The 23,256-nt window shown below is 57.8% G+C and overlaps 1 protein-coding gene across 50 annotated transcripts in view; it reads left to right on the top strand.

Moving 5' to 3' along the window:
• The window catches only part of PPP6R2 (protein phosphatase 6 regulatory subunit 2), a 99,832-nt gene extending 77,764 nt beyond the window's left edge, over positions 1–22,068 (top strand). For 13 of the 50 annotated variants that reach the window (XM_074003388.1, XM_074003379.1, XM_074003377.1 and 10 more), the window contains 16 exons: positions 206–332; positions 1,743–1,895; positions 9,393–9,602; positions 10,529–10,593; positions 11,581–11,696; positions 13,540–13,625; positions 14,170–14,250; positions 14,648–14,745; positions 14,920–14,977; positions 15,312–15,436; positions 15,746–15,909; positions 17,014–17,173; positions 17,277–17,365; positions 18,134–18,335; positions 20,873–21,124; positions 21,206–22,068. In XM_074003388.1, coding sequence (XP_073859489.1) covers positions 206–332; positions 1,743–1,895; positions 9,393–9,602; positions 10,529–10,593; positions 11,581–11,696; positions 13,540–13,625; positions 14,170–14,250; positions 14,648–14,745; positions 14,920–14,977; positions 15,312–15,436; positions 15,746–15,909; positions 17,014–17,173; positions 17,277–17,365; positions 18,134–18,335; positions 20,873–21,124; positions 21,206–21,254 — 2,035 coding nt within the window. In that variant the 3' untranslated portion in view covers positions 21,255–22,068. The remainder of the gene's footprint in view (positions 1–205; positions 333–1,742; positions 1,896–9,392; positions 9,603–10,528; positions 10,594–11,580; positions 11,697–13,539; positions 13,626–14,169; positions 14,251–14,647; positions 14,746–14,919; positions 14,978–15,311; positions 15,437–15,745; positions 15,910–17,013; positions 17,174–17,276; positions 17,366–18,133; positions 18,336–20,872; positions 21,125–21,205) is intronic. The other 37 variants (XM_074003396.1, XM_074003385.1, XM_074003394.1 and 34 more) reach the window with 7 other exon arrangements.
• Positions 22,069–23,256: the final 1,188 nt, after the last annotated feature.

Here is a 23,256-nt window from a genome sequence, read left to right as displayed (position 1 = left end):
TCCTGAAGGTCTTTAGTGCCTTTTTCTTCTATCTGTACCAGTCACCAGATCACGTGTGGAGACCTTGGGTAGCTGCACTCCTCTAGGATTTATTTTTGGGAAGTTAAAGAGGGCTCTTTCTGGAAGAAGAGGATGCACTGAGTTGCTGGTGAGGTTGGACAGGGCCCTGGTGTCCCCGGTCTCCATCTGCTTTCCTCATCCACAGGACAGAGGGCTTGGTGGACTCCTTTTCTCAGGGACTGGAAAGGTCATACACTGTCAGCAGCAGTGTACTACACGGCATCGAGCCTCGGCTGAAGGACTTCCACCAGCTCCTGCTCAACCCCCCCAAGGTAAATGGCCGTGGCGACTGCTGAGTGCCTTTGGAGGCCTCGCAGGGGAGGTTGATTTGCAGGGAGGGGAACCCACAGCCTGTCCCATAGGAAGCAGAGTGTGGAGTGAATGTGTTCTAAGACAGCCGTTCCCCCCCCCCCACTTGAGAAGCACCGGGTAGGTGCCAAAACACATTTTCAGGACTGCTCTCCCAGATCTGCAAGTGCTCTTCTCTGCCTCCGCAGCTGACCTGGAGGTCACCACAGGCCTGGCCTCCAAGTTGGGGGCACCTAGCTAAGGGATGCTGGGCTCCTGAGAGAGGGGTCCGGGGGTGGCAGGGGAGGCCCCTTGCCCCGCTCAGCAGCACTGGGCAGTGCGTGGGTCATGTTGAGGAGGGTGAAGCACACAAAGGCTCCTCCCGGCTCAGACTGCCAGCCAGGCGACTGCCCATCCCGTCTCACCCTCCCCAGACACAACGCCCCCCACCCCGCGCTGCGTAGCGCCCTCCTGACCTACAGCTCAGTTCCTCTCACTCGCCACCTTGGTAAGATCCACCTGCCCCCCTAGCGAGCCCTGTGGGGGCTGGGATTCTGTTTTGTCAGCCTGGAGCCTTCAGTGAAGAGAAGGCAGATGCATTATGCTGAGTGTAGGGGATCAGAAAAGACCTGCGGCCCATCTGAGGAGGCATTTCCGTCCGTCTCCCCAAAGTGTGTTCATGGGACACTTGTTAACTTGGTGTTCTGAGGTTGTGTCCGCAGAGGCAGCCCCACTGGGCATCCTCAGCGAGGCATCATGCCAAGGGCTCTGACCTCAGACTGGTGCCGCTGGCCCCATCTTGGACATCTCACCCGCTGAGGTGCACGGCTCTCTGGCCCCACAGGCTCAGACTGGAGTGCCCGTGAGCCATCCTGGGAGCACTCTTCTGAGGCCCTGAGGGGAGCAGCAGCCTCTTCACCCCACTGATCCCTTCATTTCTTCTGGCAGACAGCCCTCCCTGAGGAACCCCCACCATGCACCTCACCACCCTAGGCGGGGTCCCAGCGTGGACCCCCGCCATGCACCTCACCACCCTAGGCGGGGTCCCGGCGTGGACCCCCGCCATGCACCTCACCACCCTAGGCGGGGTCCCGGCGTGGACCCCCGCCATGCACCTCACCGCCCTAGGCGGGGTCCCGGCGTGGACCCCCGCCATGCACCTCACCGCCCTGGGCTGGGTCCCGGCGTGGACCCCCGCCATGCACCTCACCGCCCTGGGCTGGGTCCCGGCGTGGACCCCCGCCATGCACCTCACCGCCCTGGGCTGGGTCCCGGCGTGGACCCCCGCCATGCACCTCACCGCCCTGGGCGGGGTCCCGGCATGAGCCCAGAGACTCCAGCAGTGGCCTCATTGCTCACAGGGCCTAACTGGGTGGTACCTTCTGTGTTTGCAGAAGAAAGCGATCCTGACCACCATTGGTGTGCTGGAGGAGCCCCTGGGGAATGCCCGTCTGCATGGCGCCCGCCTCATGGCAGCACTGCTGCACACAAACACACCCAGCATCAACCAGGAGCTCTGCCGGCTCAACACCATGGACTTACTGCTGGTAAGTGGGCCCCTCAGCCCCGCTGCGTGTCTGTGAGCGTGCCGGGCCTGGCCTGTGGACTTGTCGGGAGCCGCAGAGTGGGGCCCCAGCATTTGGACAAAGCTCTGCCAAGGGGAGGTGCCAGTCCCAAGGCTGGACCACAGGTCTCTGGTGGGGCACAGAGCAACAGTGAGGCGTGTCTCAGCTGCAGGCTCACGGGAAGTGACAAGTCTACTGCAGAATTGCCCTGAAAGCAGAAGGCGGATTTCTAGCCCTGTTTGACGGAATGGAGTGACATGTCTACCTCCTTTGTCATGTTCTGACTGAACAACGTAGAACTTACACGGTGGTTATTAAGTATAAAATGTGCTAAAAGAGAAGCTTCCGTCTTCCACAATAGAAGGTCAACCTGGCAGTTTTTGTCAAAGCCAGCGGGCAGTGCTTCTCCATCCTGCAGACGGCCTGCATGATGCTCCAGGTGTCTGGGGAGAGGAAAGGGCAGGCGGTGCTGGTGGGCAGTGCCAGTGAGCAGCCCTGGCTGTGGGCAGCAGGCTCCTCTGCAGAGAGCACAGGGCTGCTCCCCTGAGGGCGAGGGGCACTGCCCTAGTGGGTCCTGTTGGCAGACACAGCCTCCCCTCTTCTGCCTGGCTCTGGGGCTCTGCTGGAATCTCCCTGCAATCTTAGTCCCAGGATGAGCCAGTCTCAGAACTGGGCTGGAAGTGCTGTCTGGCTCAGAAGTTCTGTCAGCATGTAGAAGTTCTGGGGCACTGCTTTGGCTGTGAGATCCCAGGCTGCTTCAGGGAAGCAATTACAAAAGACCTACTTTCCTTTTCCCTCTTCTTTTTTTTTTTTGACACAGTCTTGCTCTACCGCCAGGCTGGAGTGCAGTGGCGCGACCTTGGCTCACTGCAATCTCTGCCTCCTGGGTTCAAGAGATTTTCCTGCCTCAGCCTCCCGACTAGCTGGGATTACAGGCACACGCCACCACGCCCAGCTAATTGTTTTTGTATTTTTGGTAGAGACAGGGTTTCACCATGTTAGCCAGGATGGTCTCAAACTCCTGACCTCATGATCCACCCGCCTTGGCCTCCCAAAGTGCTGGGATTACAGGCGTGAGCCACTGTGCCCGGTCCCTTCTCCCTCTTTAAAATAATTCTCTCTTCCACTTTCTTCCTGTCTTTTATATTTACTGTGGTAAAATATCATAACATGAACTTGGCTGTTTTAATTATTTTAAGGTGTGTAACTCAGTGCATTCACCATCTTGTACAGCCATTGCCATTATCCGTATCTAGAAGTTTTTCATTTTTCCAAACAGAAACTCTCTCTCTGTTAAACACTAACTCCCCATTCATTCTCCCTCTCCACAGCCTCTGGCAAAGCACCTTTCTCTTTGTCTCTGACTTGACTATTCTAGGTACAGTTTATGAGTGGAATCGTAAAGTATTCTCTTTTTGTGACTGACTGATTTCACTTAGCATTATGTGCCCAAAGCTCATTCAGTACTGTAGTGTATGTCCAAATTTCCTTCGTTTTTAAGGTTGAATAATTACTGTGTGGGGCCCACGTTCTGTCCGTGCATCCATCGGTGGACAGCTGGGTTGCTTCCAGCCTTGGCTGTTGAGAATAAGGCTGCTGTGTATGTGGGTGTGCAAATACGTGTTTGAGTCCTTCCTTTCAGTTCTTTTGGATAAATACCTACGAGGCCAGGTCATGTGACAGTTCCATGGTTAATTTTTGAGGCCAGACCTTTCCACAGTGGCTGCACCGTTTTATCCTCCTGTCAGCAAAGGCTCCCCTTTCTCCACATCCTCACCCTCATCCCGCCGACACTTGTCTTCCTTCTCATGATGGTCATCTGATGTGGATGTGAAATGGTGTGTCCGTGTGGCTGATGCTCGTCATCTGATGTGCGTGTGGAGCGGTGTCTCCGTGTGGTGCGTGTGGAGCGGTGTCTCCGTGTGGTGCGTGTGGAGCGGTGTCTCCGTGTGGCTGATGCTCGTCATCTGATGTGCATGTGGAACGGTGTCTCCGTGTGATGAGTGATGTTGAACATCTTCTGCTCGTTGGCCATGTGAATAGCTTTGTTGGAGAAATGTCTATTCAACCTTCCTTTGACCATTTTTGAATTGAGTTGTTTTTTTTTGTTTGTTTGTTTGTTTTAGAAGTTCTTTACATATCCTGGATATTAATCCTTTATCAGATATACCCAAATATTTTCTTTGGGTTATCTTTTTACATAAAAAAATTTTTTAGACATAGGGTCTTGCGGTACAGTGATCGTAGCTCCCTGTAACCCTGAACTCTTGGGTTCAAGTGATCCTCCCACCTCAGCCTCCTGCGTAGCTAGAACTGCAGGTGTGCGTCACCACATCCAGCTAATTTATATATTTTTTGTGGAGATGGGGCCTCACTGTGTTGATCAGGCTGTTTTTGAACTCCTGACTTACAGAGTGCTGGAATTAATAGGCGTGAGCCACCAGCCCCCTGCCTTTACTCCTTTGACACACAAGTTTTAAATTTTGGTGAAATGCAATTTTCTTTTTTTTCTTTGTTGCCTGTGCTTTCGGTGTCATATCCAAAAAAGTCATTTCCAAATCAGTATCATGAAACTTTTCTTCTGTGCTTCCTTCGAAAAGTTTTATGTTTTCTTTCTGATGTTTAGGTCTTTGATCCATTTTGAATTAATTTTTGTATCTGGTGTAAGATAAGGGTCCAGCTTCATTCTTTTACATGGGGTTATCGAGTTTTCCCAGCACTTGTTGAAGATGGTCCTAGGCCAGGCACGGTGGCTCACGCCTATAATCTCAGCACTTTGGGAGGCCAAGGCAGGCAGATCACCTGAGGTCAGGAGTTCGTGACCAGTCTGGCCAACATGGCACAACTCCGTCTCTACAAAAAATATAAAAATTAGCCAGGCGTGGTGGCGGCGCCTGTAATCCCAACTACTTGGGAGGCTAAGGCAGGAGAATCACTTGAACCCGGGAGGCGGAGGTTTCAGTGAGCCGAGATTGCGCCACTGCACTCCAGCCTGGGTGACAGAGTAAGATTCCGTTTCAAAAAAAAAGAAACACTGTCCTTTCTCCCATGAATGGTCTTGGCCTAATTGTTAAAAAACCAGCTGGCTGGCCGGGCGCGGTGGCTCACGCCTGTAATCCCAGTACTTTGGGAGGCTGAGGCAGGTGGATCATGAGGTCGGGCGATCGAAACCATCCTGTAACATGGTAGTTTACCATGAAACCTCATCTCTACTAAAAATACAAAAAAAGTAGCCAGACGTGGTGATGGGCGCCTGTAGTCCCAGCTACTCGGGAGGCTGAGGCAGGAGAATGGCATGAACCCGGGCGGTGGAGCTTGCAGTGAGCTGAGATCGCGTCACTGCACTCCATCCAGCTTGGGCAACAGAGTGAGACTCCGTCTCAAAAAAACAAACAAACAAAAAACAGCTGGCCGTGTGTGCAGTGGTTTCTTTCTGGACTCTCTGTTCTATTTTGTTGTTTTATATGTCTGTCCTTATGCCAGTGCCCCACTATTTTGGTGACTGTAGCTTTGTAGTAAGTCATAAGTGTGAGTTTTCCAACTTTGTTCTTTTTCAAGATTGTTTTGGCTATTCAAAGTCGTCCCTTGAGATTCTGTATGAATTTGGGGATGGGTTTTTCGATTTTTGCAAAAATACTGTTGAGATTTTGGGAGGGATTGCATTGAATTCATAGATCACTTTGGGTAATACTGTCTTCTTAACAATATTAAGTCTTCAATCCATGAACACAGATGTCTTCCTATTTATTTATTTATATTTTTGAGACAGAATCTCACTCTGTTGCCCAGACTGGAGTGCAGTGGTGCAATCTCGACTCATCGCAACCTCCGCCTCCTGGGTTCAAACAAGGCTCTTGCCTCAGCCTCCCGAGTAGCTGGGACTACAGGCGCCCCCCACCACGCCCGGCTAATTTTTTGTATTTTTAGTAGAGATGGGGTTTCACCGTGTTAGCCAGGATGGTCTTGATCTCCTGACCTTGTGATCCACCTGCCTCGGCCTCCCAAAGTGCTGGGATTACAGGCATGAGCTACCGTGTCCGGCCTAGGTCTTTAAATTCTTGTAGCAGTGTTTTGTAGTTTGCAGTATACGAATCTTTTATCTCCTTGACTTAATTCTTTTGGATGCTATCATATATAAAATTGTTTTCTTACCTTCCTTTTTGGATTATTCAGTGCTAGTGTATGGAAATGCAACTGCTTTTTTGTGTGTCAATTTTGTATCCTAGAACTTTGCTGAATTTGTTTATTATCTTTAGCAATTTATGTGGAATATTTAGAATTTTCTGTGTGTAAGATCATATCAGGCCGAGTGTGGTGGCTCACGTCTGTAATCCCAGCACTTTGGGAGGCCTAGATGGGAGGATTGCTTGAACCCAGGAGTTTAAGACCAGCCTGGGCAACATAGTGAGACCTTGTCTCTACAGAATAGTAATAAAAATTAGGCAGGTGTGGTGGCACAGATCTGTAGTCCCAGCTATTCAGGAGACTGAAGAGGGAGGATCGCTTGAGTCTGGGAGGTCAGGGCTGCAGAGCCAAGATCACGCCACTGTGTGCACTTCAGCCAGGACAACAGAGCAAAACCCTTGCTAAAAAAAATCATGTCATTTGGGAACAAAGATAATTTTACTTCTGCCTTTACCATTTGGATGCCTTTTCTTTCTATTTCTTGCCTAATTGCTCTGGCTAAGACTTCTAAGAGAAGATTGAATAGAAGCGGTGAGAGGGGGCATCCTTGCCTTGCTCCTGATCTTAGAGAAGTTTTCAGTCCTTCAGTATTGAATGTGTTGTCAGCTGTGAGCTTCTCATAGGTGCCTTTATCATACTGAAGATAGTTCCTTCTATTCCTTTATCATACTGAAGATGGTTCCTTCTATTCCTTTATCATACTGAAGATGTTTCCTTCTATTCCTTTATCATACTGAAGATGTTTCCTTCTATTTCTAGTTTGAGTGTTTGATCAAGAAAGTACGTTGATTTTTTTTTTTTTTTTTTTGAGACAGAGTTTCACTCCTGTTGCCCAGGCTGGAGTGTGGTGGCATGATCTCGGCTCACTGCAGCCTCTGCCTCCTGGGCTCAAGCGATTCTCCTGCTTCAGCCTCCTGAGTAGCTGAGATTACAGGTGCCCACCACTACGCCCGGCTAATTTTTGTATTTTCAGTAAAGACGGGTGTCACCACGTTGGCCAGGCTGGTCTTGAACTCCTCACCTCAGGTGATCCACCCTCCTCAGCTTCCCAAAGTGCTGGGATTACAGGCGTGAGCCACCGCACCCGGCCGTATGTGGAATTTTATCAGATTTTGTTTGTATGAGTTGAGATATCATTTGGCTTCTGTCCTTTACCCTGTTAATGTCGTATATCGATTGATATTCATATGTGGATCCATCTTTGCATTTGAGGAGCAAATCCCACTTTATCCTGGTATATAATTTTTTGTTTGTTTGTTTGTTTTGTTTTGTTTTTGAGACGGAGTCTCATTGTCGCCCAGGCTGGAGAGCAGTGGCCGGATCTCGGCCCACTGCAAGCTCCGCCTCCCAGGTTTACACCGTTCTCCTGCCTCAGCCTCCGGAGTAGCTGGGACTACAGGCGCCCGCCACCTCGCCCGGCTAGTTTTTTGTATTTTTTAGTAGAGACAGGGTTTCACCATATTGGCCAGGCTGGTCTCGATCTCCTGATCTCGTGATCCGCCCGTCTCGGCCTCCGGAAGTGCTGGGATTACAGGCTTGAGCCACCGCGCCCGGCCTGTAATTCTTTTGATAAGATGCTAAGTTTGGTTTGCTGGTATTTTGCATCCATGTTCATACGGAATATTGGTTTGTAGTTTTCTTTTCTTGTAGTGTCCTTGTCTGGCTTTGGCATCGGGGTAATGCTGTCCTCACAGAATGAATTAGAAAATGTTCTCTCCTCTTCAGTGTGTTTGAAGAGTTTGAGAAGGATTGGTGTTAGTTCTTCTTTAAACGTGTGGTAGAACTCATCGCCAGGACATGAAAAACAAGCGGCAGCAAAATAAATGTTCGGTAGAACTTCCCAGCAAAGTCATCTTGTCTGGGCTTTTCTTTCTTGAGAGGTAGGTCTGACCCCATGTTATAGATGAGGTAACACAGTCAAGCCTTCTCCAGAGTTGCTCAAGGTCACGTGGGCAGAGAAGGTGAAGCTGAGATTTAGGAGCGTGTTCCTGTGGAGAAGAACATGAAGCAAATGAGCCTCCCGCCTTTCTCTAGCTCCAACCCCACTGTGTGGAACCAGGGGCTCAAGCTCGAATCCTGGTGTGGAATATATACCTCCCCCCATTCCCCTCCCCACACAGTCCTCCTCCTCCTCCATGGAGGCGGAAGAGGGTCTGGGACACAGGCTGCCGTGGCCCCTGGAATGTAAGAGGCAACAGTGGGGGGTGAGTGGGTCAGACCTATGTCCCCCTCTCTGTCCTCGTCTGGAAGGGGCTACATGGGAGGTGAGAGACAGCAGCTGTCCTCGCTCTGCCACCTCTGTCCCCAGGGGAGTGCCTAGGTGGCCAGAGCCTCCTCTGGGCTTCAGCCCATGCTGCTTAGGTCTGGGCTCCCTTAAGGGGTGTCTGGATATGCCCCTCCCAGTCTCATGTTTGTGTGGTGGACGATGTGCACACGCCTGCCCATCCTGGGTGGAATCCTCATGTGCTCGAGAGTCTAACACACTTCCGGTAACTCACAAGAAAGGCAGAATCATAAAGGAACTTTTCACATACTTAGAACTGAAGAAGAATAAAAATACTACTCAGCAAAATGTGTAGAATGTAGTTAAAGTTGATTGTATACGGGGAAATGTAGCCTTTAAAGACAGACTGGAAAAGAAGAAAGGCTGCAAATTAATGAGTTAAGCTTCCAACTTAAGGACAAAAGAAGCTCACGCCTGTCATCCCAGCACTTTGGGAGGCTGAGGCGGGCAAATCACCTGAGGTTGGAAGTTCAAGACCAGCCTGACCAACATGGCAAAACCCTGTCTCTACTAAAAATAGAAAAATTAGCTGGACATGGTGGCGGGCACCTGTAATCCCAGCTACTCGGGAGGCTGAGCCAGGAGAATCACTTGAACCCAGGAGGCAGGGGTTGCAGTGAGCCGAGATCGCGCCACTGCACTCCAGCCTGGGAATAGAGCAAGACTCCATCTCAAAAAAAAAAAAAAAAAAAAGAATAAACCCGCAGAAAGTAGAAAGAAGGTGATGACTCAGATCGGAGCAGAGACCGATGGACACCCACAGTCAGGAGACAGACGTGCCCGTGGCTACCACAGGCAGGAGACGGAAGTGCCCGTGGCTATTTGAATTTGAAGAAGCTCCTTAACAGAGAGATGAGCCTCAGGAAAACGCCTAAAACTCCTTCCTGGCTGCCCAGAGACTACTCGTGAGGAGTTAGGACGCCACCTTTAGGAAGGGTTTCCCTCCCCTTTGTGGTGTAGCCGGCAGGAGAAAACCGACCTAAGAACTGTCTTCTGTCCTCTTTACCCAGGACTTGTTCTTTAAGTACACCTGGAATAACTTTCTGCACTTCCAAGTGGAACTCTGCATAGCCGCTATTCTCTCCCACGCTGCCCGCGAGGATAGGACAGAAGCCAGCGGGTCCGAGAGCAGGGCGGAGCCTCTGCATGAGAACGGGAACCGGAGCCTGGAGACCCCCCAGCCTCCTGCCAGCCTCCCTGACAACACAATGGTGACCCACGTGAGTCCAAGCAGCATCCAGCTTATCAGCGCCAGCTGCGCCCCACTCAGACCGCGTCCACGTCAGCGCTGACGTGTGCCAGACCTTGCTGTGCAGCTGACATGGGGGCAGGGCTTGGAAAAGGGTCCCCAGGTGTCGGTCAGAGGCTCGGAGACAGTGGGCTTTGGGTTTGAGTGGGGCTTGCAGGTCTCATTGCCACCTGCTTTCAGCAGGGCACTGGTGCCTTCTATGTGCAGGCCTGGCAGGGGTTAGCACTGGATAAGATGAGTCCAGTCTGGCCTCCAGCTGGAGGCCCGGAGAATAAATGCCCAGGGGGCAGCAGTGTCAGTGATGAGGAATAAATGCCCAGGGGCCAGCAGTGTCAGTGATGGGAACCGCATGGTGGGGAGAGGGTGTTGAGGGATCTGCAGGCCAACCAGGGACCATCACCCAGATAGCAGGGCCACGGGTATATCGTAGTGTGAGGTGGAGCCCAGGAAAAACATCTCAGGTACAAGAAGTGATCTGTGTCAGGGCCTGGAGGTGAGAGAAAGTGCTGAGGACAAACAGCCCTATTGTTCCCTCTGGACACGGAGGAAGAGGGTAGGAGAGTGACCGAAGTCGGGGGCAATTGAGAGACGGGGAGAAGGCCCAGGGGAAGGCAAGGGTCAGGGGGCAATTCCAGGAGTCAGAGGAGAAGGGAGAGGGTCCTTTTCTCAGGCTTCATCTTCAGGGCGCTCAGCAGTATGAGCTGCTGAATAGCACCCTCCTCTGGTGTTTGGTGAGGACCACGGAGGCTGAGGCTGTGCGTGTGCAGCAGTTAAGGGCCTGCAAAGTCCACACAGACGTGGTGGCCGCCAGCCAGCCCTGCCCAGTCCAGGGATGGGTGGAGGGGTGCATGCCTCCTTCAGACCCTGACTCACTCTGCCCCCCACCCCACCCACCAGCTGTTCCAGAAGTGCTGCCTGGTGCAGAGGATCCTGGAGGCCTGGGAAGCCAATGACCACACACAGTAAGAGCCACTCGGACATGGAGGGACCCAGCCTGGCCAGTCAGGGATGCAGAGACGCACCTCACTCAAGCCCTGGCGGCACTGCGTGCAGGACTGCAGGATCGGGCGGAGTGTCGGGTGTGCGATGCGGCCCCACACTCTGGGGCTGCCGTGCAAGGGGCCCTCCTACTGGGTGGACAGCTGCAAATACTACTTGGGGAGGGGACACGGGGAGCTGACAGGAAGCGGTCCCGTCCCCACCAGGCACCTGCTCTGGCCCCCGCCCAACCTGGTTTGCCTAGGCTTTGCCAAACTCTTGCGGGTCCCCTGTCCATTCCTGATCTTCCCCAAGAACTCAGGCCCTCCGTCAGCACTCACACACGGGGACACATTATTTTGGTCTTTCCGTGTCTGCTGCTTAATGGGTGCTCCCTCTGGTCAGAACACATGTCTTGCTTATTGTCCTGGGCCCAGAGCCATCTCCACCCATTGGTTGTCCTGCTGGGAGCTTTCTGGCTCTGGGCGATGTGAGGAGGGACTCACGGAAGCTGGGAGGGGTCTGAGTGCAGCTGTGGGGAAGCAGAGGCTGAGCTGGGCTGCACAGCATGGAGGTCCTGCCCGCCCCTCCCTGCAGGGTGCTGAGCCTGAGCTTTGTAGCTGACAGGGTGCGCTCACCTCCTGTGCCACTGCTGCCACCAGCGGGGCTTAGGCCATGCCACGGCCTTTCTGCCTCCATTTCCCTGTCTGTAAAATGGGGTGAGAGCAGTGTCTGTCTCCTCGTCTGTCTCGGGCACTTTTGGTGGTGAGGTTGGGGTGAGCCTCTGCATGTGGCAGGTGCTGCTCAAACAGAAGTGTCCTGGAGGCAGGGCCAGGGGCGCGAGCGCTGGGCAGAGGCCACGCACTTGCTCTGGAAGTGAACCTGGAGGCCTCTGCCACTTGGTTCTCTGGGTCGTGGGTCTGGCAAGGTCAGGACTAGGAGGCCGCCCTGATGGTGCCTGTTGCTTTCAGGGCAGCGGGTGGCATGAGACGTGGGAACATGGGCCACCTCACGCGGATCGCCAACGCGGTGGTACAGAACCTGGAGCGGGGCCCTGTGCAGACGCACATCAGCGAGGTCATCCGAGGTGAGCCCCCAACCCGGTCATCCTGCTGGTCATGGGCACCGGGGCCCCAAAGGAGCTGCCGCCTGAGGCTGCCCTCTGCCCGTCAGCAGGTGCTGACTGCACTGACAGTGAGAGACCCCGCCGCCACCTCTGTGCTCTCACTTCACACATCAGATATCTCCTCGGGGGGCCTGGGTCTCATGTGTCAGTTCTGTTGGGCGGACTGTGGAGACCCTGCCAGGCGTCAGCATGTGGCACAAGAGACAGTCCTGCCGGGGCAGTTGGTGACTCCGGAGCTGGTGCTCAGAAGCCATTAGCACCGCCAGGCTCCTTGCATCTGATGGAGCCCTGCCTGGCTGGGCTGTCCTGGCCGTGTGCTCTGCACTCAGGTGATTGGAGAGTCTCATTCTCACTCAGGTGTGAGACTTCCTAGCACAATTCTCAGGGGAGCAGGTAGCAGCCTGTCTCTTAAGAACACAGTGGGGGCCGGGCGCGGTGGCTCAAGCCTGTAATCCCAGCACTTTGGGAGGCCGAGACGGGCGGATCATGAGGTCAGGAGATCGAGACCATCCTGGCTAACACAGTGAAACCCCGTCTCTACTAAAAATACAAAAAACTAGCCGGGCGAGGTGGCGGGCGCCTGTAGTCCCAGCTACTTGGGAGGCTGAGGCAGGAGAAAGGCGTAAACCCGGGAGGCGGAGCTTGCAGTGAGCTGAGATCTGGCCACTGCACTCCAGCCTGGGCGACAAAGCGAGACTCCGTCTCAAAAAAAAAAAAACAAAAAACAAAAAAAACACAGTGGGTTAGATGGGCACAGGCACAGCACATGTGTGGCAGAGGCGGGCCCAGCTGTGGCCCCTCCTCCCTATACCTGTGTAAGGTGAAGAAGCTCTGGATAGTCCTCCCTGCACCCCAGGACCATAGTGAGGGGTCTCCTGGGTTGGGCTCCATTAGGCCCTGGCGAGGTCAGGCCCACCGGCTGCCGTCATAAATAATAAAAGGGCAGGAGGAGCTTCCCCACATCCTGGAGGGCAAAGCACATGGGTAGAAGTCGAGGCCAGGGACGGCTCCCCGGGGCAGAGGCAGTTTAGGGAGGCGAGGGGCAAGCAGGAAGCCCTTGGGTCATCCCACACGATCTCCAGATGTGAGTCCTTCCAGGGCTCTGACCTCCCCGGAAAAACAGACAGGACACGTGCCCCGGCCTGTGGGCTGCTGCTGAGTTTGGGCCTGTGAGGCCGGGAGGAGGAGGCCGGCGTGGGGCCGGGAGGAGGAGGCCGGCGTGGGGCCGGGAGGAGGAGGCCGGCGTGGGGCCGGGAGGAGGAGGCCGGCGTGGGGCGGGGAGGAGGAGGCCGGCGTGGGGCCGGGAGGAGGAGGCCGGCGTGGGGCCGGGAGGAGGAGGCCGGCGTGGGGCCGGGAGGAGGAGGCCGGCGTGGGGCGGGGAGGAGGAGGCCGGCGTGGGGCGGGGAGGAGGAGGCCGGCGTGGGGCGGGGAGGAGGAGGCTGGCTGCTTTCTTAGATTCTGTTCCGCGGCTTCTCATTTCTGGGAGTTCCTCACCATGGGCTTCCGCACCAACAGACTTGGAACTCGGATGCCCATTGGGGTCTCGGTAGGAGCAGATGTACCCACCACCCTGCCCACAGTTGCTGCACCTCAATCTCAGTGTGGCCCCAGGTCCCTCCAGACACGCGGCTGTGCTGCCTCCTTCCCATCCAGCAAAGCCCGTGCTTCAGGCCCTCAGACGGACTGACCGCGGTAGCAGCGCCCCATCCTCCTGGACCCACGATGCACCTGCTGTAGCTCCTGGGTGCCTTGCGCCATCTGCACGGGGTCTCCCAGGGCTCACCAGGCAGCACTTCCCTTGCAGGGCTCCCTGCGGATTGCCGTGGCCGCTGGGAGAGCTTCGTGGAGGAGACACTGACGGAGACGAACCGCAGGAACACTGTGGACCTGGTGAGGAGGCTCGAGGCTGCCCCCTTGGCATGTGCACGGTGCTGGGACGCCGTCCGACGCTCCTGCCTTTGCCCTGAGGCAGAGGCCAAGGGAGGCACAAGGGCCGCACACCTGCCTGCTCCTGTTGCACGCGGCGCCCCTGCGTAGCCCGCAAGTGTGCAGTGTGTCCTCTGGGCTGGTGTCCATAACAGAGACCCTGTCCTGTGCCACACCAGGACTGGGTCTCTGAGGACCTCTGTGCAGAGCCGGTGTTGGCCTCAGTTCCCTTCCCTCCCACTCCAGGAGCTGTAGCTTATTGGCAGAGGGCTCCTTTTGCCTGAGACCCACAACCTGCCCCCTGCACATGGAGGTTGGGCTGTCACGGGGCCTTGGCCTCACCTGGGCACCTTACACAACACGGCCTCTGGGGCCCAGAGATCTGACGAGTGACGTGCTGGGCGGGGTCTGGGAGCCCTGGGCTGGGCAGGGTCCTGGGCGCTGGGCTGGGTGGGATCTGGGGCGCTGGGCTGGCTCACACGCCCACCCCATCTGGCCTGTGTTTTAGGTGAGCACTCACCACCTTCACTCCTCGAGTGAGGACGAGGACATTGAGGGTGCTTTCCCTAACGAGCTGTCCCTTCAGCAGGTGAGGGCGTGGCCGGCACCTGTGTGCGCTGCGCTTGGTCCTCCAGACGAGTCTGATGGCATCTCACTAGCAAAGGGGAGAGGGGGCTCGTCTCCGAGCACGTATGGGGCGGGGTGGGTCTGAGGGGAGAACCCCAAAGTCACTCCACCTTGATGAGAGCGCTGAGAACACAGCAGATGGACTCCAAAGTCAGAATATGGGGCGTATCTCAGATGTGACCGCAGCGGGCGCGCAGCCTGAGTTTCGGTAGAATCGTGAGCCCTGAACGGTCAGAGTTTACTGCCGGCTTTTGCTGGAGGAGAAGCTCCTGAACAACTAGAGAGCCTGTGGTTCCAAAGAACAGCCTCCAGGCCTGAGGCTGCTCCATGACTGGTGTCCCTGCCTCCCTCCCTCCCAGGCCTTCTCTGACTACCAGATCCAGCAGATGGCAGCCAGCTTCGTGGATCAGTTTGGCTTCAATGATGAGGAGTTTGCAGACCAGGACGACAACATCAAGTGAGTCTGCTTGGACGCCCGTCCTCGATGCTGGGGTCCCACGGTGGCAGCTCCCTGAGGCCTTGCCAGGAGTGCGGCCTGATGTCCCTAGTGAGCACCAGGGGAGAAGAACTGCGGCCCCAGATGAGCAGTGAGGGGGCAGGAGCGCTGAGACCACCCTCCTTGCTCTTGCAGTGCCCCGTTTGACAGGATTGCAGAGATTAACTTCAACATCGACGCTGACGAGGACAGTGTGAGCCAGCGGGGCTGTGTGGCACTGTGCGGGGCTGTGTGGCACTGTGCGGGGCTGTGTGGCACTGTGCGGGCACCCTTTTCCCAGGCAGCTCAGGCCGCGCCCATGGCTCGGTCTGCCATGGGCCTGTGGTCTGCCGTGGGCCTGTGTGGTGGGGCTGGGGGAGGCCCCTCTGTGGAGCTCGGAACAGTCGCTTTCCTTGCCCCTCCCCATCCTGCCCTCCAGCCCGGGGCTCCCACATCCTGAACTAAGCCCCTCTGGGAGCCCTTTGGGGAGAGCACCTCCTGTCTCCCCCAGACCCTCTGGAAACTGACCTTGGCGTTTTACTCGGCAGCCCAGCGCAGCTCTGTTTGAGGCCTGCTGCAGCGACCGCATCCAGCCCTTTGATGACGATGAGGACGAGGACATCTGGGAGGACAGTGACACTCGCTGTGCCACCCGGGTGATGGCCAGAGCCAGGTGCGGGGCCCGCCCATCCCCCAGAGCCTCTGCCGAGGAGGTGCAGCCACCAGAACACCCGTCAGACGCCCCGACGCCCTGCTGCTTGTTAACTCTGACTCGCAGAGCAGGCTCACCTGTCCTGCAAGTTCTGGGGCCCAACGCAGCGGGTGACCCTGAGGAGCCCGGAGCTGAGGCCTAGAGCCACTCCTGCTCCTCTCTCGAGATGATCTGTGCTCACTCTCAGCCCCGAGCCTGGGGCCGTCACTAACCCTTAACGTTAGGCGTCCATCCTGGGCCACCAGGCATCTGACTCTGAGTCTCCCCCAGGTTTGGAGCCCCCCATGCTTCAGACAGCTGCTCAAAGAATGGCCCAGAGCGCGGAGGCCAGGACGGGAAGGCGAGCTCAGAAGCACACGGAGATGCACCTGGGGCAGGTGCCCCCCTGGCCCCTGGGAAGAAGGAAGCCCCCACTGTGGAGGGTGACTCAGAAGGTGGCGCTGGGGGCCGGGGCTGTGGGTGTTGGGGACAGGACATGGTACCCTGGCCTGGGTGTTGTGGAAGCTTCATTTGGGGCTCACTGTGGCCCGGAGCCTGCATCCCCAGCTCTTTCCCAGCCATCCTGAGTAGGGGTCTGTGCTGCCCTGTGCCCGGCACAAGGTGGTCTCCTGGCCCTGCCTCTTGATTGTGGTCACTCAGCCACGTTGCCAAGGCTGGTGGGTGGTGTCCACCTAGTCTTCATCGTCCACCCGGCCCCCACAAAATTGGGCACGGGCCTGACGCCCTCCCCAGCACAGCAGCTCAGGCCGGCCGCCACCCTCACAGCCTACGTCTGTGGCAGGAGCTGGTCACAGGCCGCATGGCTGATAAGACCCCTCTCCTTACCCCTGCCCTGGAGGTAGCACTGAGGCACTCAGGACTGTGGGCGGGGGGGACAGGAATCTGTGCGGCACTCAGGACCGTGGGCGGGGGGACAGGAATCTGTGCGGCACTCAGGACTGTGGGCGGGGGGACAGGAATCTGTGCGGCACTCAGGACTGTGGGCGGGGGGACAGGAATCTGTGCGGCACTCAGGACTTTGGGCAGGGGGGACCGGAATCTGTGTGGCACTCAGGACTTTGCGGGGGGACAGGAATCTCTGTTAGGAGGTGCTGAGCTCTTAGCTGAGGCTGACGGAGCAAGGGTGACACCCTAGGGAAGCACGAACATCCCAGATAGGAGGGAGGCACCCCATCCTCGAGGCCAGGGAGGGGCCAGTGGTGCTCGGTGAGCTGCCGTCTCTGTCGGTTGCGTTCCTGGCTAGGGCAGGGCAGTGGTGTCACCTCCACGGTCAGTTCAGCCCTGCTGGAGGCCTGGGGCCCCTCAGGCGCCTCCCTGAGCCTCGGGTCACATGCCCCATGGGTGTTGGCAGCTTGTCAGGACCCTCAAGCTGCCCCGTTGCTCTCTGAGAGGCTGATGCGCACTGCCCAGCCCTCCCTCCTGGATCAGCTCCATGTTCCTGTCAACCTCTGTGGGGCCCCTGGGGTGGGGGTGCTGCCTTCCCTTTGCCTGCAGCACCCCAGGCAGGCCTGCCCACACCTGACCCGTGTCTCCCCCAGCAGGCGCCATGTGGACGGCAGTGTTTGATGAGCCAGTGAACTCGACACCCACAGCCCCAGGAGTGGTGAGGGACGTGGGTGCCAGCGTGTGGGCAGCTGGCACCTCAGCTCCAGAGGAGAAAGGCTGGGCCAAGTTCACCGACTTCCAGCCCTTCTGCTGGTAACAAATGCGCTGGCAGGAGGGGGCCGTGCCAGGAAGTGCCCGTCAGGGTCAGGAGGCGCCCGTCCCCCGGGACTGACCCTGTCCTCGTGCTTGCCTGCAGCTCCGAGTCAGGGCCCAGGTGCAGCTCTCCAGTGGACACAGAACGCAGCCGCGCTGAGGGCAGCCGGAGCCAAGGCCCTGAGAAAGCCTGTGAGTAGGAGTAGTGCAGGCAGCACCCAGGCTCCTGCAGAGGCCCAGCCTTGCCCAGTTTAAGGCCTGAGGCCAGCTGGCCGCCCTCCTTGGGGGCAGTGGGAGGTGGTGGCCAGGGCCCCGCATGCTGCTGGGCCTCTGGTGACGTTGGGGTTTGATACAGCAGTGGGACTGGAGCAGCCACGTGCGGATGGGGAGGCCCCCAGGGGGAGGCAGCAAGGCCATCGGGCTGGCCCTGAGTCCGGTCTGAGTAGGTGGCACAGCCCAGGCCTGCACCCCGGGTTCCGGCGAGCAGCCCCGGGACCCCAGTATTGAGATGTATGTGGGTGGGGTGCTGGCAGGAAGCCGTTCTGGGGCCTGATCAGAGCCCCTGGCCCCCAGCCCCCTCGTCAGGCTCAGAAGCTGCCCCAGATAAGGCTGAGAGCTCCAGGAGAGTGACAGCTGGCTGCCAACACTGGTGTCCCAGGTGCTTGAAGGAGCTGTGGCAGGACCATATGAGGCGGAGTGGGCCCCTCCCTGAGCCTCTGTGTCCTCCTGTGAGACCAAGGCGTGTTGCCCTGTATCATGGGGGAGGCAACAGGGTTGCTTGTGTGGAGACCCCATGGCAGGTGCGTGAGCCTGTCTGCCTCATCATGCGGCTCTCAGGCACACGTGTGCAGGCAACAGGCGCATGTGAGAGGCCACATGTATGGGGGCCCTATGGCCAGGGTGGCCGTGCCCTGTGGCCCCTCCTGCCTCACTGGACAGCACAGGCCTCCTCCTTTGCAGTCAGCCCAGCTTCTCCATGTGCCTGGAACGTATGTGTCACCAGGAAGGCCCCCCTGCTGGCCTCTGACAGCAGCTCCTCTGGGGGCTCCGACAGCGAGGACTACCAGAAGGCAGCGAGTGCCGTGGATGCCGTGAGCAGGAGTCCTGGCCGGGAGGCCCCCCCGCGGCCCACAGGGGCCAGGACAGAGGAGGCTGTCGGCAGGTGTGTGGGGCGTGGGGAGTGGGGCGGGCCTGCCCAAGTGCAAAGGGTGCGGCTTCCAGGCCGTCCCCAGGTCTCAGCTCCCCCCAGAGCAGGCCGAGGCCAGGCCAGAGGTCTTCCCCACACTGCTTCCCCCATGGCCCTGTGGCCCTCAGAGGCTGGCTCGGGGTGGTGGTGCCTGTGGCCCTCAGAGGCTGGCTCGGGGGGTGATGCTCAGGGTGATGCTGCACATTAAGTGGAGCCGGATGGGAGGAGGGTGGGGCTCGTTTCTCGGACAGAACATCTGTGTTCTCCGTTGTGAGTGGTTAAGACAAGAAGACAGGGCCTGGGTGTCCCAGACAGTCCTCCAGGGACGTGGGGGAGCAGCCCCTACCCCAGATCCCGGTTGGAGAGAACAGCCCAGCTCTTGGGGCTCTGGGCCTGGCTGAGCCACCTGGGATCTGGGTACCCTGGTGGTCAGGGAGGGGCACAGAATTTAAGTCTGGCAGGCGAGCGGGCATCTGTGGAGCTCACACAGACCTCGCCCGCTGCTCCCCTTCCACGGGAGGCCTGTGATTCCCAGACGCCTCAGAAGCAGGACAGTAGAATGGGGGTGGGGGCCTCAGGACTGCATTTGGGGGGTCCAGACCCTGAGAGTTGGAGGCAGCTTGCAGGTGGTCAGAGGCCCAGGCTCCCTTGAGCCCCCAAGAGCCATTCCTGGGGAGAGAGTGGAGAGGGAGGCACTCCCTGTGAGGAGGCTGGCGTCTGGCCGGCCCCTCCAGCAAGCTGAACCCCATCCATCCCTCCACAGGAAGAAGGTCCCTGGCATTCTTCAGTGAACAGATACCTCTCTGGCCTCTGGGGTCAGGGGGTGGGAGATTAGCAGGAGGGCAGGACAGATGGGGTAGATGCCAGGGCCAGGTAAACCTAAGGGGGAGGGTAGGACTGGGCTTGACGGGGGGACGAGGGTGCACCCGGCAAGGGTACAGCTGTGCAAAGGCCCTGGGGCCTGAGCTCCCAGTAGGTCCAGGCAACAGTGGGGAAGTCCTTGGACTGGATTCCTCTAGGAGGGGACGAGGTGCCTGTCGCCTGGTGGTACATCCCAGTCCCTCCTGGCTCCGTGGTTGTGAAGGGCCTCAGCCTGCATGCGTCTCCCCTGTGCTGCCCTCCCCTCACATGTGGAGCAGGTCTGACACCTCAGAGGGTCCTGCTCGCTGACCCCCAGCAGTCCTGGAAGGTCTGTGTGGTACTGGGGCTCCAGGCATCTCCCCCAGCCAAGCTGCAAGCTCAGCGCCGGGCTGGTCTCCCCGCCCTGTTGACCGGCAGGCCCCGTCTGTGCTCACAGCTTCTCCCCTTGTTTGGCCACCCTGTCCTCAGGGCATCTGCAGCAAGTGGGGGGCACAGCACAGGAAACGGGGCCAACGCCACAGCAGTGGATGTCCCGATGCCAAAGTCACTGGGAAGCCCAGGCCAGAGCCCCTCAGGTTGAAAGTCATACAGAGTTCCTGCGTGGGCTTCATTCCTTCTTAAAAGTTTAGTCACTGAAAATAATTATTTGTTTGTGTTTTTGTTTTTGAGATGGAGTCTTGCGCTGTTGCGCTGAGCAGTGACTGCACTCAGCCTAGTCACTGAAATTCTTAACAGTCTTTACCCAGCCAGGCACAGTAGCTCACGCCTGTAATCCCAGCACTTTAGGAGGCCGGGGCAGGTGGATCACGAGGTCAGGAGTTCCAGACCAGTCTGGCCAATATGGTGAAACCCGTCTCTACTAAAAATACAAAAATTAGCCGGGCGTGGTGGCGGGCGCCTGTAGTCCCAGCTACTCGGAAGGCTGAGGCAGGAGAATCGCTTGAACCAGTGAGCCGAGATCACACCATTGCACTCCGGCCTGGGCGTCAGAGACTCTGTCAACCAAAACAAACCTTTACCCACTTTTCCTAAACAACCCGTAAAAAGCTTTGTTCTGAAAAGTGGGGAATATCATTGTGCAAAGTAAGTTGCTTTTTTCCACGGGGCTGTCTGCATAAAACTTGACACTTAGAGCTGTGCCTGCACTGTCCTGGCGGCCCAGCCTGCAGGTGAGCTCCTTGCACCCCCGCCCGGCCTGAGCGCCCCTCGCTGGGTCAGACACTCAGTGTCCTCGCCCTGCAGGAGGCCAGAGGGCTCATCTGCTGCTCGTGGCCAGGCTGGGCCTTGGGGTGCCTGACTCCCTCCAGAGCAAGCCCCTTAGATGCCCAGCAGGATCCTCTTTCCCCTCCCATCCCTCCGGCGGTTTCCCCACACTGCCCAGTGTAAGGCTCAGCACAGGATCTGAGCGCTGCCTGGAAGGAGGTTTGAGGTCATCCGTGGACAGGCAACTTGTCCCAGTACTTGGAACTCGGGGCCGCAGAGCTGCCTAGCTGGGCACAACCTGGGCCACCCCACAGAGGGCAGGAGTGGGAGGGGCCAAAGATGGTGCTCCAGGCCACCTGGACCTTTTTGTCCAGCTGGTCCTTTGGCATGAGGTGGAGTGGCACTGAGGGTGGGGGTGCCCGTAACCGGAACCCGTGTCTGCCACACAGGGCCGTGTGTGCCAACAGCCGGCTGTTAGACCCTGCCTGCCCCGCGCCAAAGGAAGTGACCGCTGCCCCAGCCATGGCTCCGCCCCCCGAGGCTGCTGTGGCCATCACCACAGCACTGAGCAAGGCTGGCCCCGCCATACCCAGCCCAGCAGTCTCTTCTGCAGTGGCCGTGGCGGTCCCCCTAGGGCCCATCATGGCAGTCACAACAGCCCCAGCCATGGTGGCCACCCTGGGGACAGTGACAAAGGACGGGTGAGCAGGTTGAATGTGGGGGTAGGGGGTGCGGACAGGGCCCGCAGCCCGCACGGCTCCAACCCCACCCCATTCCTGCAGGAAGAGAGATGCCCCGCCGGAAGGAGCTGCCTTAAATGGCCCAGTGTGATGCTGCTGCCGCCCGGCCACGGCCCGCCCTGGTCAGGCTGCATCCTTAATCGAGAAAACTACCTGGTGATGCAATCTTTTTTTTTTTTTAATTTAATTTAATTTTAAAATAAATGCTGCATTGGTAAAGCTGGCAGTTGAAACCAGTTGGACAGCCCAGCTTGCGTCTCTTCTGCCTGAGTGGGCCTCTCAGGTCACTCGTGCCCTGCTGGAGGACAGAGGGGCACCTCAGCCGCCCCCAGGCCCGGAGCACAGCAATAAGGTCTGCCTGCAGGAGCCGGGGTGGGGGTGGGGGCAGGACCCTGAGATGCCACCAGGACCTGATGGGCCAGGAAGGGCGTGGACTTGGAGGCTGTTTTTAGAGACTTTTTTAAAGAATACAGAAGGAGCCAAGCTTTTTTGCACTTTGTATCCAGCTGCAAGCTCAGGGCAGAGTCAAGGGCCTGGGTTGGGGACACCCGACTCACAGGAATGCATAAGGGCCTCAGACCCTTGCAGCTGCCCAGTAACCCTTGGAGCTGGCACTGAACCAGGCTGTGAGATTTGACTGCCTTAAAATCACAAGGCTCTCGGCCTGGCAGGGATGTCCCTGTGCCCAGCATAGGGTGCCTGGCAGGGGAGACCACAGGTGTGCAAGTGGGGCCATGGCTTGGCACTGGGGGCTTGAAGACTGGTTTCTAGCACTACTGGTCATGGCCATGTCCTAGAAGGGTCCAGAAGATTATTTTACGTTGAGTCCATTTTTAATGTTCTGATCACCTGACAGGGCACCCAAAACCCCCAACTCCCAATAAAAGCCGTGACGTTCGGACAAACCGCGTATTGTGAACCTTCTGGCCCCAAAGCCCCAGTCCGGCCAGGGTGGGAGTGTCTCCTCCTGCGTCTCTTTTGTGGCCCCCCATCCCCCAGGATCATCCCCGTGTAATGGGTGGAGGTGGAACAGGCCACGTCACAACAGCAGGTCTCTATCTCTGAGCAAACACTGAGCTTTTTCCTGTTTGGGGGATGGGGGGGCCATTTCACCTGACGCTCAAACACACCAACCCCAGGCCTTGCTTTTGTGCCAGCTCCCCTCCCCCTCCCCCTCCCGGAAGCCTGGGCCCCACCTTGCCTCACTGAGTGGGAACCCCTGCCGGGGGCTCATCTGAAAAATGACTCAAGGGTCTGCTTCCACCACGGTTGGCGAGGACCTGCTCAGCTCCCCAGAGCCGGCTCCGCCCCAGCTACACACACTGCCTTGTTCTCACCCCTGCCCTGTGCCTGGCATTTGTTCTCTCCCCCCACAAACGTGGAATAGGGAGGGCAGGGTCCCTTCTCCCCTTACTCTGACCTGTGGGTTTCCCAGGTGCCAGGAACTTTGGTCAGGCTCCATCTGCCTGGCCTGAGGGAAGACCTGGCTGGTTTCAGTGGCTCAAGTGAGCCCGACCACGTCTCCCCCGCCCCCCCGGTGTCCCAGCACCACCTGTTTGGTGGGGGAGGTGGTGGCATCATGCTGGGCCTGACAGGGTCCAACGCTGTCCTTGGCTTCAACGTCCCCCCAGGGGAGGGTCTTGGCCCCCCCCCACCTGCCAGCACCAGGCCCCACCTCTGCAGTGATCACCAGAACCCTCCCCTCACCCCCACCTGCTCACCTCCCACCTGAGAAGGGCCTCTTGCTGGGTCCCCTGTCCCCCACCACCCCTCTGGCCAGGTCACCAGGTGCCACTCTCAGATGTTCTCTGGGCCTTGGCAGCACCTACACCCCTCCCCACCTTCTGCTCCCACACCCCTGGCCAGGCCTCGCCATAGGCAAGGACACAGCAGCTCAGCAGGCGAAGCCCTGGGCCGGGTGGGACTCAGGTTTGAATGGGAAGAGCAGTGAGGGGCCACAGTGACACCAAAAAGGGAAGGACCGGGGCCCTTTGAGACCCCAGAATTCCCAAGAACAGGGTCTATCCCCCACGGGCACTGCCCCCTCCCTCTGCCAGGTGCCGCCTGCTGCCTGAAGAGGGCCAGATGTGGTC

The sequence above is a fragment of the Macaca fascicularis genome, chromosome 10 (assembly GCF_037993035.2).
Source record: "Macaca fascicularis isolate 582-1 chromosome 10, T2T-MFA8v1.1".
Taxonomy (NCBI): domain Eukaryota; kingdom Metazoa; phylum Chordata; class Mammalia; order Primates; family Cercopithecidae; genus Macaca; species Macaca fascicularis.
Note: the sequence above shows the minus strand (reverse complement) of the source record. Positions and strands in the feature narration are given on the sequence as shown.